Here is a 21,069-nt window from a genome sequence, read left to right as displayed (position 1 = left end):
TATTACAGAAGCAAAAAATTTATGAAACTTTTGGATGCTGATTTGAAATAATCTGTCATTCATCAGTACACAGTAATCTTATGCGTGCGTTACATGATTGGAGCTCAACTGAGGTCAAAACTAAGGCGCATAGTCTTGAAAAACAAAGGGAAACCAGCCCACAACAGAAATACTCTTTTCTTCTAAGCTCTCAGACTCAATGGGAGCAAGATTTCAATCTCAGGCCTGCATAAAATGGCCTTGACTTCCTCCCCGTCTGGATTACACTACAAAAGATGTGAGATAAGCTTAAATTTCAATGTATGACCTATGTGAATCTTGCTTGAGCTTGTTATAACTTATAAGGGATGATGTCTCTGAACGAGCAATATGTCTTTCCAAGCTTCATAAAACATCCAGGTGATGCCAGATGAAGGCATGACCTTTAAACAGCTTGCACCCCACCCTCTGTAGAGTCCCAATAAACCTTCCTCCCGTATCACTTCTGAAAGTGCAGCTGCCATATGGGGCGGGCACTTACCCTGCATAGCTCCAACCATCAGCCGTTTCCTGGCCACCTCCAATGGAAAGCTGATTGTGCTAGCTGTAAAACCTGGACAAATTGAGTGACAAGTGCAACTATTAGATGAATTGTCCAAAAAAAAAAAAACTTGGATGAGAAAGCAAACCGTCCCAGTTAATTATCTGCAGATTATATATTTAAGCGTGCAAAATCTTGCATTAGAAGCACGGGGCAATCATATGCTAATCAAAATTAATGACTGTGAACCAACCAAATAATAAAAGGATAATATTGAACAATAAACAACAATTTCAATAGCTGTATCAGATATCCTTTTAACAGAGAACTATAAAGTTTGTGATATTACCATCATTGTCCAACATAGTTAAACCTATACAACAAAAGAACTCTTCTAGTCTCCGATAATACTAACTAGACCGCTAAAGTTATGACCCATAACTTCCATGAAAACTAATAAAACCCCAAATAAAATTTGAACTAAAGAAGAGGAAATGGTTCATATTCTATGTGAAAAATAGTTTACATGACCAAGGCCAAGTTTCTTACCTGCCAGAGCTCCGACCAGTAACATCTCTGGACGGCTTAGAGACTCTTTTTTCTTTGTTAGGCAGTAGGATTTCTTGATTTTCTCGTACATGAAATAATAGCATGTACTGTAGGGAAGCATCCCAATCAGTGTAGGTGAAAGACCCGAATAGCATGAAGCAATACCACCTTCCTTATAAATCTTACAGATTGCTACACCTATACTAGGATATGCCTCAGGACAGACAGTCAACCGATCCTGTTGTAAGAAATTAGAAGAAAGAAAATACAAGAGGAATGAGTTTGCAATTCATCACTGAGATCATAGCAAAAATAAAATAAAGAAGAAATAAGCAAACACAGAAAATATCCCATGAGAACAAACAGAAAGCACATAATAGTGAAACAAAGAAGAAGACACCACAAAGGACATAATCATTAGACATGCATTTAGAGTGGCAGAAAGGTGAAAAGGCTATTTTATAAGATTGGGACGAAAACGAGAAGAAATTTTCTGAGTATTACAATTTCTATCCTCTTAAAGTGGTATCAAGTACCTTCAAAACTTCAAGGGGATGACACACAAGTGTGCTTGCAATTCCAGCAGCAGCACCAGCCACAGCAACAGGAGAAATCCAGGAGATAGAGAAGTCCAAGCTTACAGGGCCAATTTGCACCTTTGGGCCTTCAGTCTGCTTCCACTTCTCTTGTGCCGATGTCATTGCTCGTTTAACAAACTCAAACGTCCCAAACTCAACTGCCTGGGTGGGGACTATGCGGATCATATTGACTGCATTTCCTGCCCACAGCCCTTGCCAACCCTGCTTCTCAATGACCTCTAAGAAACTGCCAGAGATGTTTCTAGATCCAACACCAACTATCATTCTAGTCCTGCACATATCAAATATATAGATCAGGAGTCACACATAACAACAGTAATCTGGTAATCTGTAATGAAGTACATATTACAGAACTGTATGAATGTGTTCAACCTACTTGAATTTCAACCCTATAGAGCAAAATGATACTTTAGAAGCTCTTTACACTGATGATTTGCTCCTAGGTAGGGAGTCGTGAATTCTTTATTAAACAAGACGAGCATATTCTTTAAGTTTTTAAGTCACTATTTTTAAACTAATATTAAACAACTATAAAAATCACTAAGGATCACTGTCTCCCTCCTCAGAAGTTCCTAGAGGTTGAGTTATTGTAGGAATGAAACAGACAGCATCATTTAAGGAGCCCATTGGAGATTCTGTTACAAAACCAATCATAAGGAAATCTTGGAATATCCTTCAAGGTCTAACTTCTTATTCTAGAGGCCACAATGAAAGCATTAACTGAATCATCAGCTTAGTAAGTTGGGTGTTCAGACAATTCTTTCTGACATTGAATTTCCAAAAAAGAAGGTTACAATGCCATGTCTCTAAGAAAGATGCGACAAACTGACATCTGCTTTGGTTTATCATATGATGACAAAAATAACTCTGATCTTCAGATGATATGACATTTCGTTCATCCTCTCAGAAACATATGATATGAAATTAATTCGCAATTAGCAGATTACAATGACACTCCATACGACAGCAGATGTTTTTTTAGTGGAAATTTCTAAAAATGTATGTGATTGAGGAAAGATATTCTACTGAAATTCAAGTATTCAACTTTTTCCCCAAAATGGAACAAATAAATAAAAGAAAATACTCAAATTTGGAAGATTATCTATGATCAAGAAGTTGTTTGCAGTTGATACAGGGTACATCAGCAATCCTAACATTAACTTATGCACTATGATATTGTCATTCATGCATAGAGACAAAACATACACAATTGATACAATGCAATCAGTAGACTTAGAACACGTCAATCACATTCTCAAAACCTGCTGACAACAATGGAGATAGATTTGGAGTGACTGGTGTAACCAAGACAAGTAAACTAGACTGATCAACCAAACAATGGTACGAAGCCATGGCGCGGAATCAAATACCAACATCCTTTGGGTCTACGTTGTTAACTAGAACAAGCTCTATAAATCCAATTGTTACTGCAGTCCATAAACTGTTTCAACTGTTGAATGAGCTTTAAGAAGTTGCATTCACCATTGTTTATAGGTACTTATGCACCTCTTCACTTATTTAAGTTACCGCGGAAACCTAAAATATTTCATAAATAGTGTATCAAATACAGTAACTACTGCGTTAACCTTACCTGATGGTCTCAAGAGGAGCAAGAACAGCTTTGGTCATTGCCCCTGCTAAAGCCCCACTAAGGAACTCACCAACTTCTCTTGTCCTCAAGAATCCCTAAAGCACATAAAGGCACAAGCTTTATGATACCGGCAACAAAGATAGAATGAGAGGTTTATTTTCTCTTTTGTTCCTCCAATTTCCCAGAAATCCAAACAGCAATTGAATATAAAGAAGACAACTTTTATGTCATGCCCCATTTCAGGAACCCAGAGGGGAAATAGAAATCAAAAGCAGAACTAAAAAGCTCTATACAGTAATGGGGCCTCTAATACATTTCTCAGAAACCAACAGGCCAACAATAACTTCACCAAAAAGATTGGGGGCATTTGGAATACTTACCCTGATGGGTTGGGAGAGGTCAGGGAATTGGAAGTGGAGCTCAAAGGGTGATGGGTGGGCGGCCTCCTTGTCAAGCTCAAGGTCTTTGGGAATAATGGCCACACTGGTGTACATGTCCCCAAAAACCCCACTGTACTTCTTCTCCTTCTTCATAGACTGTGATTCAAATGCCATGCTTTTCCTGGTTAGTATCATAAAACCCCTCAAAAGAACAAATATTTAATCAAATTCAAAAGGAATATGCAGCACAATATTCTTATAAAAAGCTGGGTATCTTAGATACAAGTAGAGGGAGAGAAGGGTTTGGAATTGACATGCCTGAGAGAGGGAGAGAGAGTGGGGTTTTGGGGACATTGATTTTGAGAGAGATATTAAGGGGGGGGTTTTGGTGTTTTCCTGCCTTTGAGTCCTTCAGTTTTGACACTTCTTCTTCTTCTTCTTCACCAAACGTTTTTGTTGTGTGCGCTCCTCCCCTCCTCAACTTGTTCTCCCTCCTCTTCCTAGGGTTGAGTCTTTTGGGTCGGTTCGGTTACCGCCTCCCCACTTGGCTCGGTTTCAGTCTTTGATGAGAGACCCACCACAGGAATAGAGGGAAAAAGAGCAGTCAAGGAAACAAAACAAAAATTAGAAAAGAAAAAGGGAAATAGTTTTTTAACTGTTGGCTCAAAACGACGTAGTCCTTGATAAAAGTAAATTCTTTAATATTTTGATTACTCAACTATTATTTTGTCAATTATTTTAGTCATTTTGCTAAATCTCACATCAAAATCTTAGTTAAACAAACGATATGTTACAGAATTTTTTTAGAGAGTAATTTCGTCAAAATCTCACTTTAATCACTTCTCCCAATTAATCCAAATTCAGACTTCTCAATTTTTAACTACTGGTTTGATGAAAATATCATTGATATTGTGGTAAAAAAAATTAATAGAAAAATAATTGAGTGATTAGAGTGCATTTTAAAGTTAAAGTTGAGTGACTAAAGTTATATATTTAAAAATGTAAGTGATCAAAGTGTCGAACAGATAAAAGTTGGACGACTGTTTGTAATGTTCTCCCTAATTTTTGTTTTCAGTACTTCACTAGTTTTTCTAAAAAGTGAGGTGTCAATGACACTCTTCTTGTTTCGTTTTATTATGTTACTAGCTCTTTGACATATGTTAAGTAAGTGTTGATTAAACTATTTTATTTGAGGAAAGAAAAAATGATATCAATGATGATGTCACTTTGGGATATAGATTATCAATTATTCAACTTGAGTCCTTATGTATTTCAATTTTTCTCTTTCAACGAAGACTTTGAATGTAGAGAATAAGACCTTAAATTTGAATGAAATTAAAGCAATTGCTATCAGACTTTATATCTAATATCGTTCATTTATTTAATTTTAAACTTAAAATACTACATAAACATGTAACCTTTAGGAGAACCAAATTAAGAATATGAGTTTAAGGACTCCCTTCCCTTTCATCTCCCTCCTAAAGAAAGGGAATAGGAAAATTCTAAGAAAACAACTTGACCAAAATTCAACAAATATCTAGACTTTACACATCGAACAAAAAAACAAATATCTAGACTTTTTCATGTCACATTCGCTTGCCCAAAACCCACGCTTTATAGCACCTTTTCTCCCTTCTTCTTTTATAAGATACTTCCGTAAATGTTGGGACCATTCAAAAGACGCCTGGACAAAATTGAATTTCCCTACGACAAAAAAAAAAAGAAAGAAAGAAAGAGAAAGGGCACCTTCACATCTATGAACAATATATGAACTTGTTGATATCATCCAAAAGTTCACGTCCCACTTGTATAAATAATGTGACCATCTCTATCTCTATTTTTCTTTCTTTTGGATATTAGTAAGACCTCATTCAAACTTCAAAGTAAGAGCACTAGGAAAATCAACGATAGAGTCTGTAACCAAAAAAAAAAAAAACCAACGATAGAGTCAACAATGATGTTCATTGTTCCAGTCATCTAGCTACATGCTTCCTAATCAAATATGCAATGGTAAGTAAGTCATAACCTCAAAGGTTGATTGAGCTCTTTTCTTTAACAATATACATGCATATATCATAATATCCTACCAAAATCAATTGATATATACATTTGTGTTTTTATGCAAATTTATAGAAAGTAAACCATTAAAGTTATTATATTTTACCCAATTTTGATTCAACTTTACATTCAAACTCAAAACCATGAAAGTAACTCATATTTGATAATTTACCCATCATTAACTCATTTTCTTGTTTTACTAAGAAATGTGGTAAGGGAAGAAGAACATTATAATTAGGCTTGAAAAGCAAGGGATCGAAGGAAGGAGAAGAAACATAGAATTTGAAGCGAAGAATGCACAAATTTGAGTTTGACAACTTCTTCAACAAGCTACCACCCGTGGAGGAAATTTTCTACCACCGTTTCAAATTCCCCCTTCATTCTTTTATCAATTAGAAAAAAGCATGTGGCTTAGCCCATTTTGGGGACAATTGTGTAAAAGAATTCCTCCCCGATTTTTTTTTTAATCTCACTGTTGATAGGGCTCGAACACATGACCTCTCAAATAGAAAGTTATTGTCTTAACACGACTTGAAACCTGCACGATTAAAAAGCTGGTCGGCTGCACGAAAAGACAAAGTGAACTCGTATAACCCGATTATGCTATATTTCTTCTTGAAATTTTGGACGTTGGCACTTTGGGAGTATTTGATCCTAGAATTAGACAATTTAAAATATTTTTCTTCATCATTATTGAATTTAATTATTTATATTATACATATAAATAATTAATCAATTTATCTATATTCTTTGTTTTGTGGAATTTTTAGTAATTTAATCAATTTATGTATTTTTTAAATTAAATAGCTCGCAATGATAACCTTTTAAATGAGTCATTTTGTCCAAAGGGACACGACACATTCATTAAATGGATTAAGCGAGTTAAAAACGGGTAACCCGTTTAATAAATAGTTTGAGTTTAGCTTTAAATTTTTGACACGATTATTAAATGCGTTAGATCTCAGTGTGTCTCTTGTGACACGACTCCCGACTCAAATCTAACACGACACAAACCATTGATAGCCTTACTAATTGTAAAAAAAAAAAAAAAAGGTCAACTTTGTAATAGTAAAATGATAATTGGAATGGTCTACTCATTTCATTTCATAGTCCCTTTATATAGGAATAGAATTACAACGGAAATATCGATTACATTAATGATACTAAATGCTGATGGATCCGTAATTACGATGATTGATGGTAATCACTGATTCCTTGATTCCCTCTCCGTTAATCACTTTGACGAAGGCACATAATGTGTTTTTCCTTTAACACTCCCTTTTGTGCCAAGTCAAAGCCGAAAAGGTGCATGAATTGTTGTCTCCCTAAAAACCTTGCCAAGTAACAATAAAAACCCTGTGGGACAAAAATACACCTTGGTCGAAGGAAAAGAGCACAACGCACCTTTTACATTTGAGTATGACATGTGTGTGTTAGACTCCCCCTGACGTCTACACCCCCCCCTGATACTTACATTAATCAGGGGATCTTGGAAAGTCTTCGCATTCCTATGTTTTTCACATGTTTCTCAAATATGGCCTTAGGCAATGATTTGGTAAACAAATCTGCCACATTCTCCTCAGACCTTACTTGATTCACTTGAATCTTGAGGAGGGCATGTTGTTGCTGATTGTAGAAAAGCTTTGGCGATATGTGTTTTGTATTATCACCCTTGATATATCCTAGCTTCATCTGTTCGATGCAAGCTGCATCATCTTCATAAATGCAAGTAGGCTCTTCAGTGGTAGAACTCAAATCACTAGTCCCTCGAATATATGTGATGATAACTCTTAACCATACACACTCACGAACCACCTCATGTAGAGCGATGATCTCTGAGTGGTTCGACGAGGTAGCCACAAGGGTTTGCTTGGTTGATCTCCAAGATATCGCCGTGTTCCTAATGGTAAATACATAACCAGTTTGGGAACGACCTTTATGTGGGTCAGAGAGATACCCAGCATCAGCAAAACCAACCAAAACATCATTTGGCGTTTCGGTGTAGTAAGTGGCTCTTTCGCCATCAATATTTCCTTCAGGGATTGCAGTTCCATCTGCGGTCCCTCTTGTCTCTCTGTAGGGAAAGAACAGTCTCAAGTCAATGGTTCCTTTTAGGTAATCGAAAATGTTCTTAATACCATTCCAGTGACGTTGCGTTGGCGCTGAGCTAAATCGAGCTAACAAGTTCACTGAGAATGCAATGTCTGGTCGAGTACATTGGGCTAAGTACAATAATGCACCTATTGCACTTAGATAGGGAATTTCAGCTCCCAACACCTCTTCGTCATCTTCCTTTGGACGAAATGGATCTTTCCTTGCATCCAAACTTCGACCGATCATGGGAGTGCTAGCAGGATGCGCCTTGTCCATGTTAAATCGCCTGAGCATCTTTTGGACATACGCAGACTGGTGGATTAGTATTCCACAAACTCGATGTTCTAGTCCAAGGCCTAGACAAAATCGAGTTTTCCCAAGATCCTTCATCTCAAATTAGGATTTCAAGTAACTTGCGGTTTCTCTTTGATAGGAGCATTTTAATGCGACGTTTTAACTGCATTTCCCTACATTTCTTACGTTATTTCCTTATTAAAACCCTGTTTAGGAAAGTTTCCATTCTTTGATCGGGAAAGTTCCTATTTGTAGAAAGTTTATATTTTTGTAGTTTCTATTTATCATTTTTAGTAAGTTTCCATTTTCAGTTTAGGAAAGTTGCCATTTTTCATTTTAGGAAAGTTTCTATTTTTCTTATTAGTTTCTATTTTTAGGACCTCCAAGCAAGTGGAAAATCTTGAGGAGGAAAATCAAAGTTGCAAGGAAGTGGAAAATCTTGAGGAGGAAAATCAAAGTTGCAAGGAAGTGGAAAATCTTGAGGAGGAAAATCAAAGTTGCAAGCAAGTGGAAAATCTTGAGGAGGAAAATCAATTCAAGTTGAACAAGTGATAAACAAGTGGGAAGATATTTTTTACAAATTTGTCTAACATATCTAGCCCTTCATTTATGTTCATCTCCACCCTCCATTCATCATTTTTTGGGCTATAAATACACTTCTCCTCTCACTCTCAAAATACAAATTCCTTCATCCATCTCATCTTCTTTGTCTCTCCATTTCCTTTCCATTTTCCCACAAATTCCTTCATCCATTTCATCTCCTTGTCTCACCATTTCCTCTCCATTTTCCTTAGTCACCAATTCCTTCATCCATTCCATCTCCTTGTCTCTCCATTTCCTCTCCATATTTCTTTTCCATTCTCTAGTTTTCTTGTTCTTCATTTTCAAGCCAAGAGAAAGAGAAGCCATGCAATACATCAATTTCCCAACCGCCATCCACCCTTGTGTCGTCCCTAGAAGATTGCTTGCTTTCAAGGATCTTCAAGTTCTTCGTCTCAAGGCTTTATCATTCATCTTTCAAGGTGTATTATATCCTTTCTCTTGTTTTCTTTGTTTGATTTTGTAAAACTATGAATTCTAGTTAACAAATAATGTTAAGGGCAAAGTTTAAAGCCCGTTTATATGTTTTGAGATAAAGTTGTGATTTCTATATGTTGATTTTTATGTTGCTTATGTGGGTTTGTTTAATTAAATTTGCATGATAGAAAACTTTTGTATTTTAATCTTATGTGGTTGCAAACACTTAGGGTTTTGATATAATTGGTGCTAGGTTTAAGAACATGAAATCGACTTTTCGTTTTGTGTAAACTTGAATCAAAGTAGTAAAGGTTTTGTGCAAAGACCGAATTTAATTAAAGAGGATTGCAATTAGGTGGACTTTTCCATAACTAAGTTGTACACTTGAGTTGATAGCCTTTCTCTATGTCTAATGCGTTGAACATGTCATGATTGACTAGCTTTCTAGGGCTTGATTGCATGTTTGATAGGATTAATCTAGGTGCTTTCGCTTAGGTTAATTAGCATTGAAAAGTAAAATATGGGAAATCATTTGCTTTCGAATGTTTCACATGATCAACTCCTCTCTCATGACATTTAAAATCAACTATAGGAATTGTAATTGGATTTCTTGCATATGGATGTGGTTTTGATCTTTGTTCCTTGCAATCCACCCTTGTATATATGTTTTTACATTTTCTTTATTTTATTTATCTTAATTTTCAATTCTATAATTCTTAAACCCCCCTCCCTTTTTATTTTGTTACTTGTATATATTTCTATACTTTATTTTATTTTTGTAAATAATACTTTATTATTTTAATTCTTTATTTGTTTATACAATTGTATATATTTATATTCTTTATTTTATTTTTGTAAATAATACTTTTCTTTATTTGTTTCACAATTACAAGTGTACCCTCAATCCCCGGATAGAACGATCCCTATTTGCTTATACTACTAACGATATTTCAGGGTTAAATTATGCGCTTGTCAAAGGCGCATCACTCTTATTTCATCAAGAGTACCTATTATGTTCATATTATCGACATATACTGCTACAATTGCAAATCCGGAACTTGTTTTCTTTATGAATACGCAAGGGCATAATTCATCGTTCTTATATCCCTTCCCAATCAAGTAGTCACTTAGACGGGTATACCACATCCGCCCGGATTGTTTCAATCCGTATAGTGAGCGTTTCAACCTAATTGCAAACGCACTCCGTGGTTTAGAGTCACTTGACTTGGGTAATGTAAGGCCATCAGACACTTTATAGAGATATGCAGTCACCACATCCATGAGCTGCATTTCCAGTCCTTCGGAAACTACTAGGGTAACTAAGTAGCGGAACGTTATAACGTCCATTACAGGAGAGTATGTCTCCTCGTACTCAATTCCAGGGCGTTGGGAGAAACCTTGTGCCACAAGGCGAGCCTTGTACCTCAGGACTTTATTCTTCTCATTACTCTTTCTAACAAAGACCCATTTATATCCTACAGGCTTTACACTTGGTGGGGTTAGCACTACCGGACCAAATACCTGTGTCTTTGTCAGAGAATCTAATTCTGCCTGGATTGCTTCTTTCCATTTAGGCCAATCTACTCTTTGTTGACATTCTGCAACAGAGCGTGGTTCGATATCATCGTGCTCTATGATTTCTTGAGCAACAGTGTATGCAAATACATCATCAATATGTATAAAAGATCTTTCTATCAACTCATACGCACTCTCATAATCCATTGAGATTTCTTTTTTCTCTGGAATCATTTCAAACATCGGAGCGTCCTCCAATATTGATTCATGGACATAACTATAATTAGAGACAATCTTATGAGAGGGATTCTCTACATTGATGAGTAATGGATCAGTTTGTGCCTTACTCGCTCTCTTCTTCCTTGGGTGAGTGTTAATAGAACCAAGTGGCCCCCCCTCTTCCTTTGAGGAGCCACGGCCTCAACCATACCTCTACTAAGTGTGGTTGTAGTGCCTCTATATGCGGCATCGTGCCCCTTATTGGGGACTTCTAACCTTGCAGGCACATTTGCAGCTGGTATATGTGATCTCGTCACTTTTGCGATATCAGTAAACGCATCAGGAATCGAATCTGCTACGTTCTGAAGATCGATTATTCTTTTCACTTCACTTTCACATTGTGAAGTGCGGGGATCAAAATGAGACAGAGTGGGAACAAACCACGACAATTCTTGTCGTTCCCTTGGAAAATCTTTTTTCCTATCTCCCCCTAACGACTGGAAGACTGTCTCATCAAAGTGACAATCAGCAAATCTAGCGGTAAAGAGATCACCTGTCAAGGGTTCCTAATAGCGGATAATCGTTGGAGATTCGCATCTAACATAAATATTTAATCGTCTCTGAGGACCCATTTTAGTGCGCTGTGGGGGCGCAATAGGCACATATACTGTGCAACCAAATATACGTAAGTGTGAAATGTCAGGCTCATATCCAGTTACCAACTGGAAAGCAGAAAATGGTTGGTTAGCAGTGGGTCTGAAACGAATGAGTAAAGCTGCGTGCAATATTGCATAACCCCATGCAGATATAGACAGGTTGGTGCGCATAACCAATGCCCTAGCCACCATCTGTAGCCTTTTGATTGTGGCTTCTGCGAGACCATTTTGTGTATGCACATGGGGTACATGATGCTCTACATCTATCCCAATAAACATGCAATAATCATCAAATGCTTTTTATGTAAACTCTCCAGCATTATCAAGCCTTATAGACTTGATAGGGTGATCAGGGTGGTGAGCCCTTAAGCGTATAATCTGTGCTAGGAGTTTTGCAAATGTAGCATTTCTTGTGGATAATAAAACAACATGTGACTAGCGTGTCGAGGCATCCACCAGAACCATAAAGTACTTGAATGGTCCGTATTCTGGATGGATAGGTCTACAAATGTCTCCTTGTATCCTTTGTAAGAATGGAATGTTTTGTTTTGTATCTTTAGCATAGGAAGTTCTCGATTTTGTTTTTGCTAAAGAGCAGGCTTTGCAAAACGAGTGATGTGCCTTTGAAATAGTCAATGAGGCATAATGGGAGGGAGGTAGTGCTTCTGGTACTTCAGAATGTAATAGCTGTATTTGAGCAATACGAGGACCGATACCTTTCAGTGTGGCGGATTTTTCTTTCATTTTATTTTTCACTCGAAAGAAGGGATGTCCGTGTGAGTTCTTCAAAATACGGATCATCATGTCACGATCAGGGTGCCCTATGCGGTCATGCCAAAGCCTATATGAGTCAGTGTCCCACATTTCATTGTTGGTGACAACATATGATTCAATGATCCGAATCGTAGTGAAGTACAGTCCACTAGATTGACTCATAAGTTTCTCTAAAATGCGTTTCCTTCCATATTCATTAGAGGTAATATAAAGGTATTCAGTTCCATTCTCACAGTGTGTTTCTACATGATAACTGTTGGCACGAATATCTTTGAAACTTAACAAGGTTCGATTAGCTCTTGGTGCATATAGAGCATATGTGACTTTAAATATTGTGCTATTAGGAAGCAAAAATTTGGCAGTTCCTTGCCCTTTTATTACTTGTGATGATCCAATCATCGTAGTCACAGAGGAATTATCGGCTATTAATTCAATAAATAATTGCCTATTCCTTAATATGGTGTGGGTAGTCCCACTATCAACTAAGCACTCAAGTTCTTCTCGATTCATTCCTACAAATAAATGGGAGGTATTATTAATTTTGAAAATATAACTCATATTCTTTAGAGCATGTCTATTTTAGTAGAATGATAATTTTTTCATTCTAATAATTTTTCTCTAGATATATTGCTTTACATCTTTATAGTGCCTTTTCGAACCATGTGAATATGTGTAGTACATAAAAATTGAATAAATTCAATGCTTCAGAATAAAATCCAAAATTTATTAATAAGCCAACGATAATGAAATCAAGGTTTTGTTCAGAAATCTAATTCATCAAACAATTATTGAAATAAACTTTAAGACTACGTAATAGTCTAATTAAAAATGAGGCATTATGCCTTCACAACTGTTTTTGGAAAATAAAATAAATAAAGCAGATCAGTCAAAATCTGAAGCATCTATTGACTGAGCAAGTTCCTTGTTGCCATTGAAGTTTGCAATTGTGAGGTTGACGTCTGGGTCATTGCCTCCTTCTTCCATATAGTGAGCCTCTTGTTCTTTAGACTCCTTATACCTCTTGTAATTGGCTGCTACTCTGTTGCTTGCTTGACATTTCTTGTACCAATGCCCCATGACTCCACACCTATAGCATGGCTCATTGCCAACTCTATCCTGTTTGACTGAAGGGTTCTTAGGTGCCCTTTGCACCTTGTTTCCATGACTACTAGGTCCAGCACCACCATCTCTGCACCATACATTGGGAGGGCCTCCATGGCCCATACCACGACCCCCACGTCCCTTGCCACGTGGTGCATTGTTGCCACGTGGGTAGAGATCAGCACGTCCAACCCCCTTTTCATTGGGTTCTTTCCACCTTTGACTTTGCCATAATTAGCCTCATGAATTTTTTTGTCCCAACGAACTAACATTGTTGCTCAAAAGAACCTCATTATGCCTCTCAGCCACTTGCAGGTGCTAGGTGCTAGGTGCTGCAGGTGATCAGTCCGACTGTGCAGGCGATGTGTGAAGGAGGCGGGGGTTTGCACAGAGGTGTGGGCTGTTCGCGCAGAGGGAGGGTCGAGGGTGGAGGCTGCTTTCGAGCGGTGAAGGCTTTTAGGTGGACAGATCAATTGGTTGGGTGCGGAGAGCAAATTGCTCTTGGCTGGGTGAGGCCGTGCAGGGGAGGAGGCGGGGTGAGGCCGGTGTGGATTTTTTTTTTTAATGTGTAAAAGTAAAATGATAACTAGAATGGTCAACTCATTTCATTTCATAGTCCCTTTATATAGGGATAAAATTACAACGGAAATATCGATTACATTAATGATACTAAATGCTGATAGATCCGTAATTACGCTGATTGATGGTAATCACTGATTCCTTGATTCCCTATCTGTTAATCACTTTGAGGAAGACACATAATGTGTTTTTCCTTTAACAAACTTTTCTTTATTTAAAAAAGGGTTAATGCTCATATACCCTGATTCCACCAAAATACTTCCCAAAAACCCCAGCTAATTATTTCCTTTCCCTTTCACACAAGCATCTGTCTCTTTCTTTCTCACTTGCACAAACTCTCACTTTTTCTTCCATCTGTACCCTTGTGATGTTTATATACTAGTTTAATATTTCTGTTACGATTGTGAAACGTGGTGGGCCCATTCTCAAAATTATTTAAACAGAAGTCTGATAGAATTTTCATCTTCTATTCAAGGATAAACAGTACGATTTAATATTCATAATTTCGATCGTTGACAGACTTGAATTAATAGCTATCTGCAAAAATACTGAAAAAGAACTGCAAAAAGAAAAAGAAAAATTGAGAAAGTTGAAGGCCTATAGAGACAATCTTGATAGAGAATCCCCTAACTATTGGGATATCATTTATAGACTTCAAAATAGAATTTATAAAATAGAAGAAGAGATAGATAATCTCTTATATGTTCTGAAAGAGGAACAAAAACCTCTTGATTATTTGAGCATTGGTTAGATCCGCACATCACTGGTATCAGAGCTTGTAAAATAGCTCAAGGAGAACCCCTCCTTAATGGGGACAATATCAGAATTATTATTAGAGAAAATAAATTCTCTACTGAAATCTTCTGATGAGAAATATCAGAAGCTGTTACTAGAAATATCTAGATGTCAGTCGACTCTAGAAAAATTCCCTACTATAATCCACCAATTGGAAAGATTGGAAAACAAACTGGATTATATCAAAGATCTTCCAAAAACGGAAGAAGAAAAACTAACGAGTGTTAGTAGAAAAATCAAAGAACAGCAGAAAACGCTGGATTCTATACTGAAGGAAAAGAAATTGCCCTCAGTAAAAAAGAAGACTAATGGATTTAAACCATTAGAGAAACCAGACTCAAATCGTGTTCCTAACATGATTTTTCTGGAACCATCTACTAGTCAGACTAGTATCCGGTATGAAAACCCGGAAAAAAGAGAAATGAAGATGTTAAGCATCTTTGGAAAAAAGAAAGGAGTTCAACTCCTAAATTCTGAAGAATTTGAATACAATGAAATCGAGCAAGAGGTAAAAAAACGCCTCAATTCCAAAGCTAGATTTTAAACAGATCTACAGAAGGGGAACATTTGACCTGATGGATAGCCATCATTTCAAAGTACTTGAATTTACAACCCCCTCAACAACAGGAGAAACAGATCTCTTGATGATCACCCCTGCTGAAGTTGCCAGAGCACAAGCAAAGCAGTATCAATTTATGCACATTGGAGCAGTCCAAGTCGGCATAAAATTGTTGGCAAGAGAAGGTATCAACTGTTCAGTCCTATGTGTCCTGCAAGACAATAGATTGACAGACTTCCAAGCTAGTCTGTTGGGAACTCTAGAAGCATCACTATGCAACCAGGTAGCATATTTTAACTGCTTCCCCAACTTTTCAACCAGCTTGAAAGATGCAGCCCATTGTCTCAGACTGAGAGTCAAGACAGATGGAATATCCATGAAAGAAGAAATGCAAGAATTGGCTATAGTATACAGAGTATACTACAAACTGATGAGCACCACAGTAGAACCAAAGACACGGATTTCCAACATCCCTGGTCTCACTACTGGATTTCTCACAAGCCAGAAGAACCATTCACAACAAATTCACAAGGTTGCTTGGAATGAAGTAACTTTTCCTCTTGAATGGAAATTATCCGGTCCAAAAAAGCTACCGGAAAGAGTAAAAGCAAAGATCTACGAGAGTAGAAGAACTGGAGAAATCAGCCTCAACTTCGACGATCACAGGAAAAGTGATGTCTGTCCTGAGAACATCAGGATAAACAGCAGTCTTCTGAGAAGAAGCTACAGCACCAGAGAAGCAGGTGTCAGTGGTACAAAACCCACTATTGAAGAGCCAATATCAGAAGAAGATTTAGAAGCTGATCTACTCAGACCAGCCCATATGCTCAGAGCTAAGAAGCTCTATGATCTTTATGAAGAAGCTGAGAATTGTGAAAGTCCTGAACGATTAGAAAAACTAATCGAGGAAATGAAAGAATTCAAATACAGAAAGACAAGAAAAGTCTTTCCTTATCAAGATATTGAAATGGAAGATGGAGAGAGCTCCAGAACTTTCATAAAAAAAGAAACAAGGGAAATGAAACTCCCAGTTCAGAAAGCCCCCACGGGTAAAAAAGGAGAAAGAAATTCCCAGAGATTTGTCCCAGAGGACAATCTGCCATGAGTTCCTATCACGAACTACGACATCTGGTTGAATCTAGACAAGAGTCTAGACAAAAGAAAAACTATCGACCAATGGGTAGATAGCCTGATGATGGCTTCTGCACTTACCCTTGGCAAATTTGAAGCACCAGATTTGCAGGTGTACTATGAAACTACTCTTACTGGAGTGGCAAAAAAGTACTACCTATCTTTCAAAGAAACTGCCAGAGGAAGAGACTGGCTTGAAGAAATCAAAAATTCAAAGTCTCCGTATGATTTTGCAGTACCCCTGTACGATCAATTCTGTGGAGATCTCTCAAATCTGAGTGAAAAAGCCAAAGAAACGGCAAAATCGAATATCTCTGCTCTCAAAATCTGTGACATGAGATATTTCGAAGAATACCTGAATGAATTTCAGGAATATTACTGTACAATTGGTGAACTAGAGAATACTGATCTAGTTAATCTATTGCACAGAAAGCTCCCCGAACCATGGAGAACAGCTGTGAGAGAAAGCATAGCTGAAAAACCAATTGAAAGATTTTCAGTCGGAGGAATTACCGACAGAATCCGGCAACTACTGAAGGAGCAATGCAAAGCCAATCTTAGAGCTAAGATGGCCAAGAAACAACTCAAAGGAGTTGAAAATTTCTGCTATGGAATACTAGATATGCCCACAAACTGGGGATGTCATGAATCCAAATTCCATAGGAAAAAGAAAAAAGAAAAATATTACTCTAAAAAATTCAAAAAGAGTAATCATCAGAAGAATTGGAAGTTTAAGAGAAGTTCCAATTACAAGAAGCAACAAAAAGAAGGTCTATCCAGAAAAGAAATTCTTCAAGAAAAAGAAGAATACTTCTCAGCATAAACAACCTAGCAAGAAAGCGTGCAGATGTTGGTTGTGTAAAGCTGAAGGACACTATGCCAATGAATGCCCAGAAAAGGGTAAAAGATCTACTAATGCTCTCTTTGAAGAATATGAGCAAATAGTAGAAGTAGCAAATATGAAAGGCTACGAAATAGCCTATTCTGATGATGAAGAAGACAACAGGTCAGTTTATTCTGCCTGGTCTGAAGAGTCTGAAGAAGAAAGTTCATCAGAAGAGTCTGATTCTGAAGTAGAGTACCTCGAATCCAGACAAATGAATGTTTTAAAAATCAAAAACTGGGAAGAAAGCAAGACAGAATCCTTCATGTCTTCCTACCAGGTAAACCCTGGTTCATTCGTTTGTGACTACTGCTTTTGTCACGAAAAGAATGGTCTTCCTATGTTCTGTGAAAAGTCTAAGAAGACTTGTTAGCCAACTGGTTGAACAAGAATATGAAGAATATTTTGCCGAACAAAAGGCAAAAGAAGTAGAAACTCTGTTCCGGGAAACCATGGAACAACCTTCTTCCCCGAAAAAGGAAGAAATCATCGATGAAGAAAAAATCGATGAAGATATTGAACTGGTTGAAAAACCAGAAACTGCTGAACTGGTAAAACTACCAGAAACTGTTCATCTCTTAGAACGACGAGAGACTACTGGCACGTGGGATCTACTTGGCCAACCTTCGGGCAAGTTTGACTACAAAGTCAGATATGATCCTCCTGCCTGGTACAATAGGCCAGACGAGGTGATTCCTACAGACTGGGATGATACAAAATCAGCAAGTTTAGCTGAATCTCCCACTCAGGAAAATGTTCCAGAAGAATGTAAACCGTTCATTCCGAAGGAACATGCTCAGAAAACTGAGTCTCAGCAATCAAAGGTCGTCTCTACAAGCAGATACAGCAACTACATAGAGATTGGACTAAAATTCCCTGATCACAGAAAATATCATCTACATGCTTTTGTAGATAATGGATCGGGATTTACTGTTGCAAAAAGATTTGCAATTCCAGACGAACTCTGGAAAGAAGATAAAAAGAAGTCAGCTACTGGTGTTACATTTGATGGAAGCCATCTCACCATGAAGAAAGTAGCAAAAAATGTTCATATCACCATTGGTGGAGGAACATTTATCATCCAGAATGTTTGGCAATCTGAAGGCCAAGGATCCGATTTCTTGTTGGGAAATGATTTTATTCTCCAACAACGATTCATTCAGGATGAAGAAGCGATAGGCTTCAGAAAAGGAGAACGGGTGTTCTGGGCAGACCGACTCACACATGCATTCAGTGTGGTAGGTCCCGGTTTTACTACTCACTATCAGAGATCGCAACAGAATAGTGGTGATCTTACCCCCTACAAACCCAAATTTCAGCCCATACTCCAAATCAAACAACAAGAAGAACTGCTTGTTGAAGAATCTTCAGAAGAAGAAGAAGAAGCTAGTGAAGATGAAGAAGCTAGTTTCATCCATGAGCACAACCTCAAGCACTTTCAGAACAAGTTTGAGTCCCAGCAAATTCCCACTCTTGAGAAAATCAAGAAACTACTTGAGCAGAATGTGGATACAAACCCGCAGAAGTTTTGGGAAAAAGACCCAGTGGTCTGTGAATTGAGATTGCATGACATGAACGCTATCTGCCATGTCAAAGCTATTCCTCAGTATAAAGAGGAAGATCAAAAAGAATTCAGAAGTGATATTGAAGATCTCCTGAAGAAGAGATTAATTCAACCTTCCACTAGCCCTCATCATGCTCCAGCATTCTACGTGAGAAATCATGCAGAAACTCTACGAGGAAAAGCTAGAATGGTTATTGACTATAGAGATGTCAACAAGAAAACTGTCAAAGACGGATATCAAATCGCTCAAGTCAGAGTGCTGATCAACCAGCTCAGAGGAGCCAAAGTCTTTTCAAAATTCGATGCAAAGTCGGGTTTCTGGCAGGTCAAGATGCATCCTGAGAGTGTACCTCTCACTGCATTCGGAACACCACAAGGTCATTACGAGTGGCTGGTAATGCCTTTTGGTCTGAAGCAAGCTCCCTCAATCTTCCAAAGAAAGATGGACAACATCTTCAAACATGTAGCGGAGTTCTGCGTCGTCTATATAGATGACATCCTGGTCTTCTCCAAAAATAGAGAAGAACACATGAAACACCTCCATGAGGTAGTAAAGCTGATAGTTCAGCATGGAATTATCCTAGGTGAGAAGAAAATCTTCTTTATCCTTGATGAAGTTGATTTCCTAGGAATAAATATCAAGAATGGAGTTATAAAGCTTCAACCCCATATTCTTGAAAAGATCTGGAAGTTCCCAGACAGAATTCCTGATGCTAAGAGTCTAGAGAGATTCCTTGGTGTCATAAATTATGGGAGAGATTTCATCCCTAAAATCTCAGGATTAACAGCAATGTTATCTCCCAAGACTAGTTCCAAAAGAAAATGGAACTTTACAGAAGATGATGAAAAGATCGTGAAGCAGATAAAAAATCTCTGCAAAAACCTCCCTCCTCTTCAACAACCAGAAGAGAATGATGAAATTATCCTCCAGACAGATGCGAGTGATAATTACTGGTCCGGTGTTGTTCTGGCGAAAGCGCCTGGAACCAACATTGAAAAGATCTGCAAATTTTGTAGTGGCAAGTTCAGCCCTGCGGAACTAAATTATCCCACAGGGGAAAAAGAAATTTTAGCTGTCAAGAAAACGATTTTAAATTCTCCAGCTTTTCTCGGAAAACCCTTTACTGTCCGCACCGATTGTGCTAGAGTAAAGAATTTTAAAAATTTTAAACTTGACAAAGCTGCCGATAGAGGAAGATTAGCAAATTGGCAATTGTTTCTTAACCAATATGATTATACTGTTGAATTAATTGCAGGAAACAAGAACTATCTTCCAGACGCATTGACCAGAGAAATGGCAATGTTCAGCCAAAGAGAAGACGACGAAGGTCGTAATCCCAGAAGCAGAAGGACTGGGAAAGAACAGGAACCTGAAGAGGATCCTAAAGAAACCAAAGAAAAAATTCTTAAAAGGTTTCTGCTAAGTCCAAAAGGCTTGGCCACAACTGATCAATCCCAGGGTAAAGGATTGGCTAGCCCGTCTCAAACGGCAGACGGTAAAGGCTCATCAAGACCGTTGATGGCTGCTGCTTTGCCAAAAAGCAGACCAACTCCTACCGGAGTTCTAAATGTTTTTAATTATGAATTAAGAACTTTTGATACTCCTGTGTTCAGAACTGGCAGGAGACTAGCTTATCACCAGAAGGCAATCTTGGATAATCTTTTATTTGCCTTTCAAGAAAGAAGCAGTGGTCTACTGTTTCCGGCACTCTTTGCTCTAGCCGAAGAACTCTATGAGAATGCCAGACCACAAACTGAAGAAACCCATATACAGCAGAGTGCTGTAAGAAGAGAAAAAATTTCCTTCCTCGAAAGTCCAGAAAGTGCTAAAGTCCCTATCATGGCACTCAATGAATCAGATTGGCATGAATTCCACAATCTGATAGGAAGACACAATCCAGAAGACCTAGTTCCTCCAACACTCTTCATTGTCGCTGGACCATATGTTGGAAGATACCTGGTAAATGTTCAGAGTGAACATCCCCAAGAACACAAGCTTTGGCTTGTTGAGAATGGTTTTGTCCATAATCTGTGGACCTAAACTAATGATGATCTCAAAGGTTTGCCTCCCATTATTGTCAACACAGTCAAAAACATCAGGAGAAATGACTGTACACTTCGTCTGAAGTTCAGATCTACTCCCCCAGAATGGAGTCAGAAGGCAAACGGGGAAATTGAATATATTCCTCCA

At 37.8% G+C, this 21,069-nt stretch overlaps 1 protein-coding gene across 2 annotated transcripts; it reads right to left on the bottom strand.

Moving 5' to 3' along the window:
* LOC112190754 (probable mitochondrial adenine nucleotide transporter BTL1) lies at window positions 1-4,196 on the bottom strand. 2 transcript variants are annotated; one of them, XM_024330232.2, is made up of 6 exons: window positions 3,958-4,196; window positions 3,640-3,820; window positions 3,260-3,354; window positions 1,606-1,939; window positions 1,070-1,307; window positions 1-592 (listed from the first exon to the last, which is right to left on the bottom strand). In XM_024330232.2, the coding sequence occupies exons 2-6, from the start codon at window positions 3,811-3,813 to the stop codon at window positions 339-341; spliced, it is 1,095 nt and encodes a 364-aa protein (XP_024186000.2). In that variant the 5' UTR covers window positions 3,814-3,820; window positions 3,958-4,196; the 3' UTR covers window positions 1-338. The 2 variants fall into 2 exon arrangements, with proteins under 2 accessions (XP_024186000.2, XP_024186002.1); XM_024330234.2 differs by having other exon boundaries at window positions 3,640-3,795; window positions 3,958-4,195.
* Between the last annotated feature and the right edge of the window lie 16,873 nt (window positions 4,197-21,069).

Source organism: Rosa chinensis, chromosome 2 (assembly GCF_002994745.2).
Source record: "Rosa chinensis cultivar Old Blush chromosome 2, RchiOBHm-V2, whole genome shotgun sequence".
Classification (NCBI taxonomy): Eukaryota; Viridiplantae; Streptophyta; class Magnoliopsida; order Rosales; family Rosaceae; genus Rosa; species Rosa chinensis.
This window is presented reverse-complemented; position numbering and strand designations above follow the sequence as displayed.

Coding starts and splice junctions, on each gene's coding strand:
- LOC112190754 (XM_024330234.2), bottom strand. CDS start 3,993: ATGTCCCCAAAACCCCACTCTCTCTCCCTCTCTCAG. Junction 1,308..1,605: donor ATCCCCTTGAAGTTTTGAAG/GTACTTGATACC, acceptor TTCTTACAACAG/GATCGGTTGACTGTCTGTCC. Junction 593..1,069: donor ACTGGTCGGAGCTCTGGCAG/GTAAGAAACTTG, acceptor CAATTTGTCCAG/GTTTTACAGCTAGCACAATC.